Source organism: Lutjanus erythropterus, chromosome 12 (genome assembly GCF_056507025.1).
Source record: "Lutjanus erythropterus isolate fLutEry1 chromosome 12, fLutEry1.hap2, whole genome shotgun sequence".
In the NCBI taxonomy this organism is placed as follows: Eukaryota; Metazoa; Chordata; class Actinopteri; order Lutjaniformes; family Lutjanidae; genus Lutjanus; species Lutjanus erythropterus.
This window is the reverse complement of record NC_139328.1, coordinates 27657334-27678404: the sequence shown is the minus strand read 5'-3', so window position 1 is coordinate 27678404 and position 21071 is coordinate 27657334. Positions and strand designations below refer to the sequence as shown.

Here is a 21071-nt window from a genome sequence, read left to right as displayed (position 1 = left end):
ACAGGGCAAGACTTTCTTTTGTTGATCAATGGAGCTTTTACATAAAACTTTCCTAGAGCCAAGGAAAACAATTTAATGTCATCACAATGTAAAGTCTATAGGCTGAGCAGGAACTCGTGGCAAGCAAGAAAATACTACCAGCCAAAGATTTTAATGATTTAGCTACAGTATTAACCTACTTTTAGCTAACTGTTACTACTTATCCATGTATTTCAGCTAAACATTTCAATTATTTACCCATTATTTTAGCTATTTCGCTATTTATCCATGACTTTGAGCCAGAACATCTTCGTTTTAACAATTTCAACTATTATTCTAAGAGATGGCTAGAGTATCTTTGTTTTAGCTAACTATTTCAACCATTTCTTTTGGCTAACTGTTTTAATTGTTTATCTGAGTTTTAGCAAACTATTTCAACCCATTACCATTATTTTTAGACATATCATCATTTGTCAGTTAGGCTACTACATTACTTTTAGCTTTTAACTGATAAGTTTTTTATCCATGTAAGCTATTTCAGCTGTTTCAACTGTTTATGAAGTTCAGTGAACAGGTTCAACCATTTACCAAATGCCTTTAGCTATTTCACTATTTATCCATTACTTTCAGCTAATTATTTCAACCAATTATCCATTCTTAGCTAACAGTTTCAGCTTTTCTGCTCGCTGCACTCTCAACAGGTGCTGCTCAGATGTCACATCAGTGTGACATATTTTTGTTTCAGTTTTAATTTCTGTTTTTTATGGTATCTGACCTAGAAAGCACATACCCCCTGGTGTGGCATTACTTAATGAAAGATTTAATAAAAATCAGCACAACTGTGTGTAAAGGATTTTATCTTTATTATTTCCTGCCCATTTAATGATCTCATGATTCACAAGATTTATCTTATGTCCCTCTGGACGGAGCCTGGCCTCTTGGTTGGGAACCACTGGACTAACTGCATATAAAGTTACATTACTTTATACAACAGATAATGTGACTTATGCATTAATGCTTCAATAACACTTTTTCTGCAGCATTGATACTTTATATTGTGTGGATAATTCTGTGCTTTTTCTCACATCTAATGGACTATTTTTAGATAAGGATATGAGTAATTTTCCACCACTGTACATTATACACTATAGACATGTTTACACCACTCAGTCACTATGCACACATTCCACACATGCGCACACATGCAGCCACACAGGGACACAAACAAACCCCAGGATTACTTACAAGACGCTATCTGAGCAGCATCTCATTTTGCTTTTAGACAGCCCAGTCACAACAGCCCCTCTTATCTGCATCCTCCATCAGCTCCACACACAGCAACGTGCAGCGGGGCCCACGTTGGAGAAGCCCAGCGCTGACACGGAGGCCAGCGTCTGGGGGTGCAGAGCAGCTGTCTGCCTGCCCCGGTCAGCCGGGGTGGAGGGGGAAATGCTGCGGCCTTATCGCTCCCGTACTACAGTGCAGTTCAGTGGGCACAGAGGAAGTGCTTTACAGACTGTGACGCTGTCAGACCCTTACTGGAATCCACAACAAAACAACAACAGGACTCTGACTAATCTCATCTCTCGTATGATGACAAGAAAAATAATAGTTTCAGTATGATAAAAAGATGGAAAGAAAAAAAGCTGTTGAATGCAGGCTCAGCGTTTTTCCAGGCAATCATGAATAGCTTTATTGTTCATTTCCTCTCAGAGAAGGTTGTTATGGAAAGAGTAGTTTTAGTGCATAAGAACCTGAGGTCTGGAAAATACATAACAATCTTATCTTTGAATCATCTCAGCAACGCCACGTGCTGTTTGATAAGTCAAAGCCCGTACTGTTTACAAATGGCACCTTTATTTGAATTAGATATGTGTATGTTTTGGTGAGATATAAACGTGTGCATTGTGCTTCAGCAAGAGTGTTTTGTTTGTCTCGCGTCCTATAGATGTGGCATAGTCGATGTTTTCATTTTGTGTGGGCCTCCCCTTTTCTTTTTCTCTCTTTCAGTCCCTTTTTCTCTACCACAGACTGCGCCATGCTCAACATCTCCTCCCACGCACTAAGCTCACTTTGACACACCAGGGAGCTACAGAGCTGCACTGCTATCCCCTCTTCTCTGTCTTCGCCTCTACGTCAAATGAGGACAAGTATTGATCAGGGCAAAATCGAGAGAAGGCCACGTGGATCAAACGTGATTTGGTTTACAGTAGACCTTTATCTTGAAACCGCATTTCAGAGAAAAGGCTGGTTATTTTGCGAGCGAGCCAACTGTCTGTGTGGCTCCAATAGCAGGAAATTGGTGGTGAAGTCGACAATGAACAGCGCGGTAGCAGTCGCACAAATCCAAATACCATTTGAGGCAGGTGCTGGACCAATAGAAGAAAATGAAAACAGAAGAAAGGTCTGCACACTGTAACTCTCTGAAGAGCAATTTATTAGCACATACACACGTGATGTTTCAAGCTAACGCTCTTCTTCAGGCTTCTTCTACATTTTTAGTTAGCAGTTCATTGGGCACAAACTCACAAACTCTTCACAAACACTTGGAATTGGTCTTTAATACTCCTGAAGAAAGTGGCCATCTGAGCACTGTCTGTTTTGCCTGTGCTTTTGACAAGTGCAGAATTGTGTTATTATTTCAACTGTATATGAAGGAGTAGTTTAAACTTATTTGAATTATATTTTGGACATCGTGTTGCAGGCCTCTTCGGTGGGAGAACAAGCGGGGGCCACAGATGGACCCTGGGCTGACAGTTTGAGACCCCCACTATGGATTAAAAGAGTATGTGATAACACTTTATTTGAAGGAGTGTATATCACTGTCATTACACTGTCATAACCATGTCACAACACCCGTTACAAACATCAGGATACTGTGAATGTATAAATGTTTATAACTTTAAGTGTCATTTGTTCAATTATGTCATTTGATGCAAAGCTGAAGTAGTTTGAGATGTCCTTGTTATGACAACTTTGACATTTATCACGCCAAAAATGTCTTGTTATGACAACTTGACATTATCAAACTTAAAAAAGCTGTGTAGCTTTGTGTTTTAACATTACATTAAACTGACAAATGTGGTTGGTTTTGACATTGGCCATCATGAGACCATTATAAGTGTGCATAAGACTACCACTGGACTTTCACAACCATGTCCTGACACCTGTCATGAACATAAAGAAGTTCTTTTGAATGTTTATGACTGCTGTCATTAAGTGTAATTCGGTCAATTATGTAATTTCTTAATGTAAAGCTGACTTTCGTTGAGATGCCTCTGTTATCATAACTTGACATTAATCAAGCCAATAATGTCTTTGTTATGACAACTTGACATAAACCATGACAGTGTGATGACAGGGAATACGGTAGCAGGGTGGTTTTCTTGCTGGGTTTGGCTCCTGGCACCCCAGGGCTGAGTCAGCTAATTAGGCATCTAGCTCCACAGCTAACCACGCTAACTTGCTACCATCAGCTACAGATAACAGCAGATGGCAGTTTGCCTACTTTAGCAACAAGTAAACAATAAACATACAGGTAAATAAAGGTAAATGAAGAAAAAAAAAACATAAAAAGCCTTCTTTAGCAACAAGTAAACTAATTAACTGCTATTAGTCCAAGAGGTAACTCTGTAGTCTAAATCAACTTGGTACTGTACTCTGTTGTCAAATGGACATTATAACATTTAATGACATCTTTATGACAGATATGAATGGTACCACTTTAGTTGAGGTACAGGAATCCATCTTTCCTCTTTTCCACTCAGATGGAGTGGGGTCCCTCCATCTTCATGTGTCACATCCGCTCATCTGCTGCATCGCACAGCGTTTCATTGTGCGTCTGTGTGCGTGCAAGCATGCATGTGCCACAGTGTGTCATCTTTAAGTATGCATGTGTGATCCCAGGGCTGTTTTGTTTTTCTTCCTACAAACAAGGATGACAGTGTGTTCTTGTACGCTGCTGTGTCCCCACAGGGATGTTCCCTTCCATGTCCGAACAATCCCCTGGCCGGCTGCACGCTGGGTGAAAAACCCCAGAGGAATCAGCACAAATGTCAGCCTGGTGCCGTGTCCTTAAACGCATCATGATGAATGTGATTTGACACAGAAGAGAGCTGTGCACACAGGCTAATGTTGAAAGATCAGCTTTTTTTTTTTTTTTTTTTTTAATTACATACATCAAACACATACATTTCAAAGGGATCTTCAAAGATCATGACAAAAATTCATTCATCACACAGAATTATCATAATAGTTTTTATATTATTTGGTTTTTTTTTTTTTTCCATAAAGGTAAAGTCTGATTAATTTTACTCAAAGTTGGTAATAAACACAGCATGCATGCTCCCCTTTTCCCTCATGGAAAGGTCAGAAAACCAAGTCTTACATTTTGGGTGTGTTGTGACATTTCTCATGCATTCGTTCATGTTGATTATATAACTGCAGCCATACACATGCATACACATGTATTCTATGTATCTGAAGATATTTGATACAGTCGCATGCAAAGGCAAATCCACACTGAAAGAAACAATGGCGTATCTACGATGACTGCCCCCATGTTTGATAACTAGATGATTTGTGACATTTTCTGGGAAGGACACATCCTGTTATTGTCCTAATCCTGCATTTTAGACTCCATGAAACACAAGACACACAAACACACACACATACACATACACATACACATACACACAAGAGGCCTTAGAGGAAGCTGACTGTCTCATCTGATCTTTTCCAGATTCATCATTTTCTTCAGAGCAGGGCAAAACTGTCTTTTTCAGCGCACTTCCTCACCAATCTGTCTCATTCACTCTGAGCTGATCTCTGCCATTTACACACACGTCTGGACCAATATTGAATTATCCTGGAATGCCCCATTTTACCCTGTATGCCTCTCACTGACTGCCCAGTTGACTTCAGTCCTTACTGTCAATCCGACTAAAAACAAACAGCAGCTGGCCAGGAGAAACTCCAGGAAGACATTTGTTTTTATAAAGTGGATACGGAGAGAGCAGGTTTGTTTTGCTGGAAGTGGTTCTCTTCCTCTCTCGCCTTGGCCCCGGGCCGCGGGCCCTTTCAGGGCCTGGCTGGTAGAGTGGAGAAAGGAGGTTGACTGGCTGTCAACTGGATCCACTGGCAGCAGGAGCCTCCGGCCCAGCCTCAATCCAGCACAGACAGACGCTGCTGCCGGCCGGGGCCGGGCCAGTCTGCCTTCACCCTGCTGACGTCAGTCACCAACAGACCACAAGACTTGTGTTAGAGTTTCAAACAAACTTGCTGCCCATTGCCATGGCAGTATGGACCACCACCATGGAAAACACTGGTCCTCGTCTCGTCTGCACCCGTGTTTACCATAAACAGCTGCCACGTTTTTGCTGAATCTAAAGGAAGAGGTGATGGTTCAGGTTTCTTCTCATACAGACATCCACAAAGTAAATAAAATCTAATGCCTAAGAAATCTACTCCAAAGTTGAACCAGTAATTCCCTCATTATCAGGGCTGTAACAATATATCAAATATCACAATACTGTAATAGAAAATATCTCAAACCCACACCAGACTGTGATGATCTACACTGCAAAAAATATTTGATTTAACTTTAAAAAGTTAAAAGTGTCTGGGCTGCCTTGAAAACACAAGTATTTTAGCTTAAAAGGAAAATCATGACTCATCAGATCTATTATTTATCAAGGGACATTTTTTTCAAGTTTCTCTTTTTCTTCATTAATTGATATTGCAATAAATATCGTATCATAGACTCTTTTTCATGGTGTTATTATACATTTAAAATGTAAAAGGACATCAGATTTGTTTGTAATGTTTGCCAGTGTGACTGAAGAGTTGTTGGATCAACTTAATATCTTAAGCTTGTTGAACATGTTTTCTCACATTTCTTAAGTCAACTGAATTCATATCAAGTTAATTTGACTAAATAAGTGTATTTGTTTGAATCATTCTATCCTACAAGGTCATTTTCATACTTCACTAATGAGAGTCTGTTTAAACACTGGTGAGATGGATGCAATAAAATACCTTTAATTTTCAAAGACAAGCGGTGCTTTGTAACTCAACATGTGAACTGAGAACTAATGTCGGAATAACTGCTATCGAGCATAATCAACCTGTGAAATCTATCACCACAAAGACTAAAAGTATAAGTCTGAGAGCTACTGAGGTTTCACATAATATGAACAGCAGAGATGAGATAATATCAGTAAACGTCTTTAGTCAAGTCTTCCCTCATCTGTTTTGTTAAAACTGAAATCTTTAAATGTCATCTCTTGGCCTCATGCGCGCCCTCCTGTTCATCACGTATTCCAGATGCTTATCTGCTTGGGTCAAGGTGCTCACGGCCATGGGAGAGTGAATGCCCTGTTGGCGCAGCGCATAGCATCACTATCTCTACCCTTCCTGTTTACATTGCTGGCTCAGTGTCCAGTGGACTCAAATCAGAGTCACTGGTGTCACTGCAGGGAAGTGACTGAAGACTCAATCAACTTTTTCATTCCAAACATTTCATCACTTCTTCGCCAGGTAGATGAAATAGCTCTGAGATGAGAATAAAAAAATATTCAATGATTATGTGACGGACTTCTTCCACAGCAGCCATATTGATGAAATAATAGGGTAAACACAGGTGTTGCTAATGATACTAGCTGACTAAAAGTCCTGTCCCTTTATGCCCTGTGCTCTGTACCAGAGTCAGTATCCAGTGTCCAGACCAGCTAACTAGCTAGCTAATGATTGATGGTCGTGTCTAAAAGGGAACCCTAGATATGCAAAAACTCTGGCAAATCAAATGTGCAAGATCTTTCTCCAGCCTGGGGTTCACTTCTAGATATAACCATTATTGATGTAGATTAACCAGTTAGCTAGCGTTTTGATAACATTAGCTAACTGAGAATGTGACTATGGCTCAGTTCCAAACTGGACCCTACACGCTATCACTGCGATTGTGCGTTTGTGTGGAAAGTAGACCACATTAAGTGTTGCTGCAGACACCAGCAGGCTCCAGAGCCCTCCAGCAGTGAGTCTGCATCGGTGCAGGCTCACAAACAACACTCCTCATGGGTGCAGCACCTATTCTGTATCGGGGATGGAGGAAACACCATGAATGTTAGTTCCGTGTGATGAATGTTTCAATGGAGTAATAAGTTACTTTATCTTAAACAGACATTTGATAGATATTTGTCACGAGCACATGACAGATTGAGGTGATGAAAAAAATGTTTAGCAAAACAGAGGTGTGGCCAAAGACGTGTGGGAGCGAGTTTTTATTTGTTTAATTAATCATCTCTCGTTTCACAAGCTCACTATATCATGGATGTAATGAGCTGTAATGTGCCTGTCATTGTCACTTCCATGTTTGTCAATGCTGTTTATAATATTTTAATATCTATTCAATTCCAATATCCATCATGATGAATGTTTCTGTTTCCACCAGAGCAAAGCAAAAGATTCCAAAAACTCCCTGGTGTATTTTACAACCTCCCTCTTATTTAAGTGACCTTCTGCAATGTGTCAAGTCAAGTCACACTCATCACAGAGTATGTGTGACACAGCAGAGTGGAACCAGGAGAAATTTCCAAGAGTTTCCAAAGCAGACCCTATTCAATTTAATATAGCAGAGCCTTTTCAGTGAGTCAGTATGTACAATGGCAGCACCCTAACTCTGTCTGACCAGAATGTAATTGAACTTTAATTAGTAACACCTGTATTTCTACTTTTTCAGGTCAAAATGGCTGCTGTGAAAACGTTTCTTCATCCATTCTTATCATTTGATTGCTGATATAATGCAATGACACACAGACGGAAAGATTCTGTAATACATGCCCATTTTAATAATCTGATAGAAAACATTTGTTGAGCACAACATACACCATTTGACAATATATTGTGAGGAAAACACTGAAAAAATATATTTGAAACAATGTTATATATTTCAGCAAATATTCCTAAAGCTGTACAATGACCCGTCACCGTACACAATATACTGCAGTAAATATCCAGCCTTCATAATCCGCCAGGAACAAAAGATAAAAACAAAAAGCCAGACTTCTTCTTCTTCTTTTGCACCTCATGTGCGAGGCGCCGTTGGTTCAGACCGACAAACATTCCTGGCTGGAACATTTAAAACCAAACATACATTTCAAATTGTCAAAATTGAACTGCATAACTTCATGTTACGGTCTTATAGCAAAATAGCTTGAGAAATAACAATAAATCAGAACCACCAGACAAGTTCAGTCAAAGTGTGATTTGACACGTGGTAGTGCATATAAATAATAACAAATATACAGGGAATATTAACAATCAATATCAATATTATCATATACAAGAATAAGATAATAAATACACTGTTACAAACAGCTGAAGGGTCAGTACGACACAGCCGGGTGCAACAAGACTGTGCAACTCTGTGACACACATGCGCACACACACACATACTCACATGCACACACACAAACACACAGGAGGTATCATGTCATGACACGACTTTGACCCCCTTCACTCTGAAGGTTGCACCTCACAACATGGTACCTTTAAGGTAGTGTAGGACAGACTGGCAACCAGCTGCCGGACCGTCGACATATTCAAAGTGCTGGAATAAAAACTACGAGATACAATTGATCTATCATCACTAAACAGGTGTCTGTTTCAAATGTGCACACAGTCTTACAGTCATTCAAAGCTCAGAATGAGTCACGGTGTAAAGCGTATTCACGAGGATGGAATGCTGTTAACCACAACGAGTGTGTGAGTGAATGAAAAGGGGAATAACAACGTGGAAACATACTGGAATAACTCAGCACGAGAGCTGCTGCCATCAGCCAATCAATCGATTAGTTGATATTTTCTGGTTTCTTTAGTCTTCTATGACAGCGAACTTAATGTCTCTGGGTTGTAAAAAAAAAAACAATTCAAATTTTTCACAATTCTCTGATTTTACGGACCAAGCAACTAATTGATTAATCGAGAAAGTGGCCGACAGATTAATTGATGATGAAAGTAATTGTGAGTTGCAGCCCTACTCAGCCCAATACAAGGTAAGGAGATTCTTGTGGAACTTAACCTGAACATTTTTGGTGATATTTCACTTAATAATAGGAGGAAGATGTGAGAGATCAATGTGGCTTCTGGTTGGACGTTTGCCATCACTGTGGAAACAAAAAAGTTGAGAAAACTCAAAATTTCAAGGTAACTTCAATACATTTTTGAATTTTGAAAGTTTTACCAACTAATGATCTGTTAAGATAGTTTCAGATGAACTTGGATGTTTGAGTTTTAGAAACTAACAGAAATTTCCAAAATTGTTGAGTAAACTAATTGAAGTCTTAATATTTTCAGTTCCAATGATTTAATTTCCAAACAAAAATAAAATTTGAAGTACTATTTTTTGCTGGATTCCTAAAGCTCAAAGTTCATCGAAAAAAGACAAATAGATAATCTCTACAAAAGATCAGAGGTGGCAAAACTTTGTTTAGTTTATTTCACAATTTGAGAGTTTGAGTTTGACTCAAATCTCAAAAATCTAGAGAAGGCAGTTGCCTTGACATTATGAGTTTTATCAGCTTTTTTTTTTCATTACAGTGTTGTTTTTTACTAGTGACTCTTCAAGCGTGGGATCACACTTTGTCAGAGGTGGCAGTGAAATCATCAAAGTGCTTCTTTACAGGATCTTTGGAGTTTTTTCATCAAGACAAAATGTTTTTCCACTTTCAGGGAATCTGATCTATGAGTTATTAAATTGCTTATGAAATGGATTATTGGAGAAAATAACTGAATTAAATTATTATTTTGGTTAGTTTTACATGTTTACTGTAAATTACTGATGCTTTCCACTCTCTTCGTCCTATGCCACAAAGTGCAAATTGTGCTGGGAAGTCAACTGATTTTTAGAAATACATCCAGTAGACGCTTTTGTGAGAACAAGCTTATACTATTGCCAGAACATTAGGAAGACTGTGTGAGACAAATGTGTCCTCTTTGTAAAAAAAATTGACACATTTTAACAGCTACATGAATGTGTTCAATAAATTATAAAAACACTTACAAAAAGACACGGTTGTTAAAAAAAAAGGCACACATATTTTTCTTTTTTAGACAAGTGTTAGAAAAACGACTTGGTTACAAAGAACTTGCTGACCAGTAGTTTTGGTTGGACACTTTACCAGGTGGCATCCGATCCCGACACAATACAAAGAATCTAAATGAACAGAAAAAAACGTCCTGAAGTGCAAGTTTGGGACTTCTTCCAGTCCCAGTACACGAATACGTATCGTCCACTTCATCCTTGGTGTCTGTGAGAACCAGAGATTCTGTCCTGCCTCTGCAGTCCGACAGTAGTCCCTTCTTTAAAGAACAGCCACTGCGCTCCTCCAGCTCCCATCCAGGGGGCTCAAAAACAAACTGCCACAGGGTTTCCAAGCCTCGTTTGCAGGGGTGCCCCACATTCAGTCAGGCCCTCTTTGCCAGGCAGCTCCAAAGAGCCAGATTGCAGGATTGCTCCACTGCAATTAAATGAATTCAGCCAAAACAGCAAAACTCTGCTGCACTCTGAGAACGCCATCAGTTCAGCTATGTTTCCGCCGGGGAGACGTCGCGCGTCACCATTTCTACCCCGTCCGGATCAACGGGATGGTCTTGGAGCGACATACCGTCAGCTGTCTCCATCATCCCGCTTTCGCTTTCTCTGTCCTGGTCGTCCAGCGTCAGTTCAAACTGAAATTTACTCGCCACGGGTCCCCCCTCCACCTCCCCGTGTGGGCCCCCCTCCCCATCGCTAGTGTAGAAGGGAGGGGAGGGGCTCTGGGGGATCATGCTCTGGTACCAGTTCCTGTTGTCCTCTAGCGTGTCCAGGATATCCTGGGCGTCGGGATGGACCAGGTCAGCCCATGTCTCCCACAGAGGGTGAACGATGTAATCGATGAAGCCGACCTAGAAGATAACAACCAGATGTTGTCAGTAAAAATGAAAAAATCACAACATTCAACACACAATGTGTAAATTCTTTCTTGTTATTCTGACATTTCTGCATTAAAGGGATAGTTTGGGTTATTTAATGTTGGGTTGGATGAGGTACTTATTCAACACTGACATCACACAATAACATACAAACTAACCAACTGAGGCAACAGTGGACCAGTAGCTCCGGTGTTCTGTTGGTAAAATTAGTGATTTCGCCCATGAAGTTGTGTTGGTTTGGAGAGAGCCTCACATAGCCTCGCTTAAATAAACCGAACTATCCCTTTAATGCAGAAATGTTACACATTATATCTGTTTTTGTAGCTTTGTATGTGTTCTCTACCTGTGTTCTCTCCACTGAAGCTGTGTGTTTGTCGCACATGGGACTGATTTCCATCCCCCTCTCCCTCTCTCTGTCTCCCTGGTGGAAGAACTCGTCCATGATCCTGTCTGTCCACTGCCGGTACAGATCCAGAGGCTTGGTTGGGTTGCTCAGGTCCGCACAGTGCACCATGTTACGTAAAACCTGCAGAGAGAAAACATTTTTAAAAAATCAACCTCTTGCACCTCTTTCCTGTGTACCAGACTGTATGTATCGTGTGTGTGTGTGTGTGAGCATGACTCTTACCTGCATCCTGTCTGTGTAGTTGTCCAACAGCAGGACTCCAGAGCTGGTCACTTTCTTGGTTTCCACCATCGTCTTCAGATCAGCCAGCAGGCTCATGTGTTTGGACATGTCAGTGGCCAAAACCTGGAAGACAGCATGACAGGGAGAATTATGTAAGAAGTGATTTAGGAAGGAAGCAATAAAGTTGTCAAAATATCACTCTGGAAGTTAAAACTGGCCCGCAGCTTCACGCAGACATTTAGACGTTTCCCTCACCATGTCGATGACCATCCTGCGGAGCGTCTGCCTCTGCTTCTTGGTGAGGTTTTGGAAGATGTCGCAGTTGTCTTCCTGCAGCAGTTTGAAGCCCACAGCCAGGTGGTGGTTCTCCAACACTGACTCATCATTGTACATCAGAGCCAGCTCAGAGTCTAAAGGCAGAGGGAGGAGGGAGAAATGACAGGAAAGGAGAAATTAAATGGAGCTCTTGCTATTTAAACTCAGGTCAGGTAGCTATGGTTACCATGCAGTGTCCCATGTTGTTGCCTTTGCAGACAGATCCCATTAAACCATGCAAATACTTCTGCCCATTTTCTAAATGTAGACTAAATAAAACTGTTTTTTTTGACAAGTACCAGTAAATAGGACTTACTGGTGTTGATGAGGAACTGGTTGGACACTCCTGGGTGGTCCACGTCGTGAATGGCTGCAGCGAAAATGGCTGCCAAGATCTCCAGATCAGTGAAGACCGCCTGTGTTTGAAGAGACGGAAGAAGAACAAATAGCGATGAGCTTCGCAGACAATAACCAAACAAGCCAAACAAGGTAAGGTATTGAGACAGTGTTTGTCCTTCCATGTGTCATCATCTCAGGCATGCAGTTTCTGAGGCTTGCCAGTATTGTTGACGATGATGCCAGTCAACTCATTAAAGCATGATTAATGGGTTGAGAAAAAGGTGCGGGCGAAGGTGCCACATTTAAGTGGTGTCACATGTTAATCAGAGGAACCTGAGCTTAAAGAGATCGATTATTTAGATTATTTAATGTGGGGCTGTATTAGGTACTCATCAATAGTCGATAGGTAGTGTATCGTCAACAGTATATAGAGGTCGACACACCCTCAGTTTGGAGAAGCAGAGAGCTTGTACTGCTTTACTCTGACGTCAGACAGCCTTTTTACGATGGGAAACCACCGTTTTATATGCTAAATATCACTCTCTCCAAATCCACCAAACTCCAGAGGCGAAATCAGTAATTTTACCTCACAGAGCATGGGAGATGCTGGTCTACCACTGCCTTGTTTGTTTGTGTTAGTGTGACTTTGGTGTTTTAAAAGGATAGTTTGGATCCACCAACGTCACACAGTAACACAAACAAACTTACAGATTGAGGCAGTGGTAGACCAGAAACTCCTGTGTTCTGTGAGGTAAAATGACTGATTTGATTATCAGAAAAAGTAGCTTACATCCAGTGCAGGCGTGGACAGGAGGATGTGCGTGGACTGGGCTACATCAGCGGCGTGCAGGCTGTTGTGGTAGGCCACGTCGGAGTGATAGTGGCCCTCCAGGGTCAGCATGAACGTCACAAAGGTGTCCGTTGGAATCTTGAACGTCCTCATCAGGTCTCGCTCCTGCATGCGACACAGAGGAAGAAAATGAGAAAAACCAAGAGCTTTAAGAGCGAGAAGTGACTCCTTACTGAAGCAGTTGTACAAACATCTTTCAACTTCACAGTTGACTGTCGTGTACAGCAGTACAGTCGCAATCTGACCTTATAAATCAATTCTGGAACCACGTTTGGCAAATTGTGAATTATATAGTCCAGCAAAAAGGCTGGAAATTAATACAACTTGCTCTCCTGCCAGGGTGATTCACAGCTAGAAATCAATTTCAGCCACTCATGTCCTTCTAGCAGATGTTCCTGTAGCGACACTGACAGAGAACATACTGTACACATAGGCGTGGGCTGGGCCTCGTGCTGCCTATAGCTGCATGTGTATGCATCAACGCTTTCTTTTATGAGCTATTTATATCGAGGATGAAGCAGCATGGCACTGACCTGAAAGATGGTGTACATGATGCATGTGAGTGGTCGGTTATGGGAGTGCTCGGCCACTCTGAAGATATTCAATCCCCATTTGTTGATGTCCTCAAGGTCCTATTAGAGAGCAGACAAGATGATCGTTACTGTCTCAGCCGATCATACAACTTTTATGTCTTTTTGCTGTATATTCTGTCCATCACTAACCTTCGACAGCAGCTCCTCCTGGTCTGTCTTGACCCCGAAACGATTGCCGGAGCTTCCTGAGATGCTGGGCGTGTGGCTGACCTTCCTCACTCCACTGATCTGAGTCATCATCCCACCCTGCTGCTGCTGCTGTTGCTGCTGCTGCTGCTGTTGGCCCTGCCGCCTCTTCCTTTCCCTCGACTTAGGAACTGGACATGGAAGCTCCAACTCATTCTGCTTGTCTGGAGAAATAAGAGACACAAAAAGTAGATGGGAGAAGATTAAAACATTGGTTTTCAGACCAGGCAAGTGGATGTTGTATAAGCCGAGCTTGTGTTTCCACTGTGAGTGAACAAAGTTACCACGGGGAGATAGTTGACCTCTCACACCTACGTGACAACACATTAAAGCGTCCCTGACAGTGGTTTAATTAGTGAGCAATCCTTCAGTTACAGTCTACTTTGCTAAAAATATATTTCTCTTGACTGCTAAAATGCCAAAAACAAAAGCTCAAACTACATTAGTGGTTCTTAACTTGAGGGTCGGGACCCTCATTTCGTAACATAAAATAGCTAACTTCAATGATTTTCGTAATTTTAGTTTTGACATTATATTAGATGGTTATGGCAGTGGAAACACTCACTTTTGTCCACAGGAGCCTCTAAAATCAACAAAATATGAAGGGTTTTTGTAGTAGCTTTAAGCTAACAGTTTCAACCATTTATCAACTCTTTCATCTGTTTTAGCTAATTACAGCTAACTATTTGAATTGTTTCCTCAGTTTAGCTTTAGTGTTAGCTTTTGTGCTTGCTAACTAACTTTCAAGCAATCACAACGTGTAGTGCAGAGTTCAGACAGTGCAGCCGACTCTACAGTTTTTAAACAAATTTTTAAATCAAGTTGTAATTTCCGTTTCTTTCAATCAGTTGAGCTCCTTTACATTCTTTCCACATATTTCATGGCAACTGCAGGAATATTGGAATGACTTTCACCATCCTTTACTACTTCATGTCAGGCCTAGCTTTTGCAGTCTTATATTAGCCAGTTAAAAAGGAGCAAGAGGAGATTTTTACTTATATAATTTGATTTTTGTTGTCATATTTTGTGATTATCAAGGTTGGGACACTACCACTTTTGTCCACAGGGGCTTCCAAATGAAGACAATATGAAGTCCTTGTAGCAGCTTTAAATAAAAAAACTGCATATACAGGTGATAGATCATAATAAATATAAGGGTCAAGAGGTGCTAATGAAATGTTATGAAATTTGACAACGCTCCAGTGGTCCGTGCATTCTGAGAAAATGAGCTGTGTTGTAATAACAATCCAAAGAATCATGGAAAGCTGGCTCACATTTAGCCCAAATGTTTTGGGGAGGACAGACTTGTGAGTATGTGGGTTTGTTCGCTGCATGTGATGCTCTGCGCAGCTGACAGAATGTGTGCGTATATGTGCACCACACATCCACCGCAGTGTGAAAAAAAATATATCTCAGCTGCATCCTCCACAAAGCACAGGAAGAAAATGATCTCACAACATCTGACAGGTGCTAGCTGCAATGCAGATGACAACAAAACCACAGAGCTTCAAAGAGAAGCTGAGTTTCTCGTCTCCTCTCCCCAAGCAGCTCTATCATGCAGAAATCTCTTCCACTGCACCACTTCTATTGTTAGGCGAAGCGACTCCACCATGCATCCATCGCCTCTCTTCCCTTTTAGGTTTTTTGCTCCGCTGAGGTGAGAAAACGGAGGCGTGTTTACTAGCAAAGAGCAGGAACATGAGTATGCACACAGCCCTGATAAGCTGGCTGTCTGGGCACATGCTGGTGCTGAGTTGGATGGAAAACCTGCGGGGCAGACCGGCTGTTCGCTGGCTGGATGTGCGTCACGAAATGCAGCCGGGCTTTTCAGAGGCAAGGAAATACTGCTGTCCTCCTGATGAATAATGCAGTGTCTATCTGGACCTGATGGCACTGAATGCACACAAACAGTCACCCTCTCCACCCCCACTCTTTGCCCCTGATCTCTCCAGAGGGAAGCCTCTCCCCACCACCACCCTCCCTCTGAATCTCTCTGCAGTCAGAGCGAGGGGACTCTCTGTCTCTCCTCTCCAGACCAGATCAGACTGGTTTCGGAGCAGTGGAGCAGTTACTTAGCAAATGCTTGGGGTAACCTCCCAACCTCTGCCACATATAGACATCATGTGACATGTGCATACTAAACCCAGGCCGATATATTAGCCAGCTGATATTGGCCTGCTCCCTACGACCAGGCTGTGAAATGAAAAAGTGTAACATTTTGTCAACTCCATAAGACGTCGACTCTGTCAGATATTACAAAGTTGATATCTATGCTGACAGCGGTGACGTAACTCTCAGCTCTCTTTGATAACTGAAAACTGTATTTGAAATGAATACTTTTTTCAATTTAATTAAATATATATATGTTAAAAAAAAAAAAAAGTGCCCTACTTAGGCCACCGAGTCAAAAAAAATCATGACACGCACCTGTTAATGACATAAACTCCATCAGCTGGCCGTCAACTCCATCACAGAGAAGTAACAGAAGTTTTTTTCTGTATTATTCATTAAATATTTGTTCATGAGGATTTGTAAAAATTTGTTTACGTAAACAAGAAAAATCATGGTACATTTAATGTGTATTCTTTGTCTTATAAATATTTTTGTGTGTCTGACAGAGTTGACAAAATTCAAGTCAGCAGCTGAAAATACTCAAATCAAATCACTGAGAGGGTGAGCTGTTACAAGGTCTAAGAGCCAAGAGTTTCATCCCAATTCTCAAGAATGAGTGATACATATAAATAAAGAATATCAGCAGATACACTGTATCAAGATCAGAATTATTATAATGGTGTTGGCACCAAAAATCCAGTATTGGTGGGGCTCTAGTGCATACTTCAGTGTGTGTGTGTGTGTGTGTATGTGCTGCAGTGCTCACCTAAGAAGGTATTGGAGATGTACTCTGACACTTGGTTGCCTGAGCGACTCATCTCAGACAGGTGGCTTAGCTCCCGGTTCAGCATCCTCTTGAACTGGAAGAGAATCGAAACACGCATATGGTTAGATGATGTATACAAGGAAATGCACATCCATGACATCATTTTACTGCTGTTTCCGAGCGGAGGAATAAAGCATTTCCTGTTATTTTCCACTGGAATATGTCCCATGAGAACAACATGCTCTTGTGTTTTTTAATGTGCCATATAAGGTCTGTGTTTGTGTCTTTTTGGTCCTGGTTTGAGTTAGTCACAGTCAAGACACTTGACTGCCTCACATCTCAACAAACAATACCCAGCACATAATGTTCAATATACAGTGTCAGAATGATTATGCTAAATTCTTCCAGGGAAACAAAATGCGCCAGTTTTTCTCAGCACATGCCACCACCAGAGCTTGAGCAGGACAAGAGAATCACTTGAATCTACTCAAACATACACGTGTGCCAATGAAACTATGGTGGAAAAGATTATATTGCCATTATTTTGACAGATATTGTGACTGGAATATGATTCCTTGTTGGTGGGAATAAGCACTTTGGTATCACATTTTTCATTTTCACTGAAAAAAACTAATAAAATCATGATGATCTGACAGTTGTTGGGGTCTGCACCAAACAAACATGTTTTCTGACATCTGGAGAACAAGATTTATATGCCAGGACATCTCTGCAGCACTACAGTATTTCATTATAATTCTGTTCTGACACAAATTTTACCTTCATCAAAAAATCGTACCTTCTACAATTTGGATATTGCACTTGGCCCTATTGCGATTTTGGTAATATTTTGATTAATCGCGCTTCCCTGATTGAAATACAGAGAGTCTGAGAGATTTAACCAGCCAGAGTAAAAAGAACATACAGTACGTGCATGCACACACACACACACACACACACATACAAACAGACAGACACAGTCCCATCTCTGCCAGTTCTCCTCTGGGACACACCTTGATGTATCCCCAGGACACAGAGAACAGGTAGTTGGCCTCAGGCATGGTGCTGAGCTGTGCTGAGCCCCTGGTGCTCCCCAGCAGAAGCCCTGTATGCTCCTCTCTGAGTGGACCCCAAGGCTGAGCTCAGCCCGACAACCTGAAGCTCAAAGCGCCACAGAATCCCCGCCTTCCAACAGTCAACTATGGTAAAAACGCCCCAGCTGAACTCTCCAGAGAGGGGCTGTGGCGGACCCCTACATCCCCAGCCAAATGCGCCTCCTCACAGCGTCGCCCACCATCTTCCAGGATCCGAAGCCGCTGGCGAGAGTGATGGAATCCCCCCTGGACGCAATCAATATTTCCTCTGCTTTCCTCTGCTGCTCGCTGCCTCAGTCCGTCTCTCTGAACCTCTTTCACCTCCAGCCACCATCTGAATGTTATCCAGTGACATACAGGGGGAAATCCAGCGTTCCCAAGCCCAGATTGAGCAAGGCAGTGAGGAAGGGCAGGCTCTAAGACAGACGGAGAAAGGAAAGGAGGGACGGAGTAAGGCGGAGAGGAGGGGGAAGCGCTCTAGCTGTAGAGTCCCCTGTGGCACACAGGCTGATGGAGTCTCTCTCCCACCCTCTCTGAACACGGAGTCATGCACAGCACTGCAGAAAATGGGAGTTTGGAGAATCTCCCCCACATCTTTCTCTCTTTCCAGCTATTTCTCCCTCACTCCTGTGCTTTCTGCAACCCCCCTCCCACTGTCTCGTTCACCCCCCCCCTCCCCTCTCATTCTGCTCCCCCTGCTCAGTAATGCAGAACAGATCCAACGCACACTGCGCAATACGAGGCTTCAAAGGACCACAGCATTTATCACATGGCTGAGGAGATGCAGGGTATTCATTTACCAGATAGGGGTTGAATCTTTTTTTTTTTGAAACACTGACAAAAGCAGAACCATCAGCTGCTGCACACAGTTCAGTTGGCAATCACATTTTAAAGTACATTTTTTTTAAAGATCTGCTCCAAAGACAGTGTGTTCCCTGTCTCACTGCAGCAGTTTTCTGTTCTTAAAACACAAACAGATGATGGGAGACAAACAGATGAGAGAGTTTTCAGTCTGCCGCCCACCGGAGTACCACCAATTGCACGACAACCTGAACGCCATGGCAACAGAGTCACGTGGCCCCCCCTCCATCGTTCTCACGGTGGTCCCCACTCTAAACTCGTTGCATCACATCACATACACACTCATGCACATCCACACACAAACATTCAATACACAATCTACTGCAGAGATGCTCAGGATAGACAGCCAGGCTAGACAGTGTAAAAACACACAATCACAGACACAATTAATGTTGCAGAGGGAAGATTTTGATACAAAAATTGCTTTTCTTGTCAACAAAAAGAGGCACAAATGCAAAACCCCATCCTAATCCTAATGACTGCATTTGAATAATGGTGCAATCGATTTTTTTCCTGAAAATGTTCAAAATCCCAATATGGTCAAGTGCAACATCCAAACTGCTGAAGCTGCAATTTTTTGAGAAAGGAATAATGTGTGATGAAACAGCATTATAATGAAATACTGTAGTGCTGCAGAGATGCCCTGGCCTACAAATCTTGTTCTCCAGATGTAAGATGTTTGTTTGGTACAGACCCCAACAGATGTTACATCTCACATTTGATTTTTTTTTTTCAGTGAAAATGAAAATATCTGTCAGAAGAAACTGCAATATGATTTTTCTTTTCTTTTTTTTTTTTTTTTTACCATATCGTGCAGCACCAACTATAAGAAAAAAAAGGCCAGCCATTTTTTGCCAGGCCTTTTTTATTTCTCACAATGGGGTCTTTTCTCTTCATATTGAACCAGACTCTCTCTGGTCTCAACAGCTGTCTAATAGCTGTCAAGCAGACAGCTAACATCTACTTGACTGTGAAACTTGAATACCGCTTTCAAAGCGTTGGCTGCGCTCAAAGCCCAGACTGCCAGAGGCAGTCCATAAAAATCAAAGAGAGCTCGTAAGGACAAAAATTTGAGCTTGGAATCAGGAGGCTTTATTCCATTCAAAGGGAACTTGTAATTGATTCTTTAAAGCAGCGGAAAAGTGAGGATTTGTGGGACCTCTAGGAAATGAATCAGGCATAGAGCCATATGTCAGTCACCCGGGGTCATGTAGTTCAGCTCAGACACACAGCATACGCTCACGGCACGGTGACAAGTCTGTGAGTGTTCAGCAGAACAGATTACTCAATGCGTGCGGTTAAACTCATACATCCTTTTACGTTAGCAAAAACGCTCACACTCACAACAAAACCTCATTTTAAGAAACCTACAGAAGTTACATAACCCTAAAAAAAAACTTGCGGCCAGTTCTCAGAAGGTGAAGTGATGCACCGTACAGTTTTGAATATTCAAAACAGGGTGACAGTGGACTCATTGCCTCGCAAAATACCAATGTAAATGATACATTCAGGTGCACGGCAGAACACTATTTATACCTGAACACATTTAAATGAATATGAAAAGTGTTTTTTTTCCCAAGCAAAATATGCCACCACACCACTGCTTTGTCTAACTGACCTTAATCTTAAAACAAATAAGACAGGAAACTCTCAATGTAACGAGTGAAAAAGCAAACTAAATGCAATATTTAATCCCGTTTTCAAAAACAAAACACCTCACCTCTGTGTTGCAGAAAATACAACACAAAATAAACAGCTCCACAACTAACTCACCTTTTTCCAACTTGTGAGCATCTCAAAGTTCTTCTTCTGCTTTTCAGAACAACATAGTCCCATTGTCACTTAACAAAAAACCAAACCCAACGTGAAAGAAATGCTGTTAAAGTTGTACAAGCAGTAACTCTTCTCAGTGCGTCTAAGACTCTTCTTGCCTGCTTCCTCTCTCTCTATTCTCTTTTCTGAAGTGGAGTCAGGCAGGAAACATATAGCGATAAAGCTGAAATGACTGACTGGCCTACACAGTCTAACCAGAGACGGGTGGCTCCTCCCTCCGACACAGGCCCGAGCATGTGTCCCCACCTACTTCCCTTTTCTTGATATAGTAATTCACTGAGGTCACTTACTGGTAGACATCCTGCTTCCTTACATGCCCTCAGGCAACAGCTAACATACCTGAGCTAATCACCGAAAAGTCCCTGATAACAAGTTCAGCAGACAGACACGCTGATGTATTTGTGGAGGGGAAAAATGACATGCATTTGGGAAGTTGGCTGAGTTGTGACAGAGTTCTTACAGTTCACTTTGACCCTGACTGAAACAGAGACAGAAACAAGATTGCACAGGAACAGCTTGACATCATATTGCAATACCTCGGCTGTGCAAT

At 41.7% G+C, this 21071-nt stretch overlaps 1 protein-coding gene across 1 annotated transcript in view; it reads right to left on the bottom strand.

Moving 5' to 3' along the window:
* Positions 1 to 9911: 9911 nt before the first annotated feature.
* LOC146318117 (3',5'-cyclic-AMP phosphodiesterase 4B-like) overlaps positions 9912 to 21071 on the bottom strand; it is a 69053-nt gene continuing 57893 nt past the window's right edge. The window contains exons 9-17 of the mRNA XM_084731640.1: positions 16737 to 16830; positions 13802 to 14022; positions 13613 to 13711; positions 13020 to 13184; positions 12207 to 12306; positions 11831 to 11985; positions 11576 to 11698; positions 11291 to 11473; positions 9912 to 10920 (exon numbers count right to left, since the gene is read on the bottom strand). Coding sequence (XP_084587766.1) covers positions 10561 to 10920; positions 11291 to 11473; positions 11576 to 11698; positions 11831 to 11985; positions 12207 to 12306; positions 13020 to 13184; positions 13613 to 13711; positions 13802 to 14022; positions 16737 to 16830 — 1500 coding nt within the window. The 3' untranslated portion in view covers positions 9912 to 10560. The remainder of the gene's footprint in view (positions 10921 to 11290; positions 11474 to 11575; positions 11699 to 11830; positions 11986 to 12206; positions 12307 to 13019; positions 13185 to 13612; positions 13712 to 13801; positions 14023 to 16736; positions 16831 to 21071) is intronic.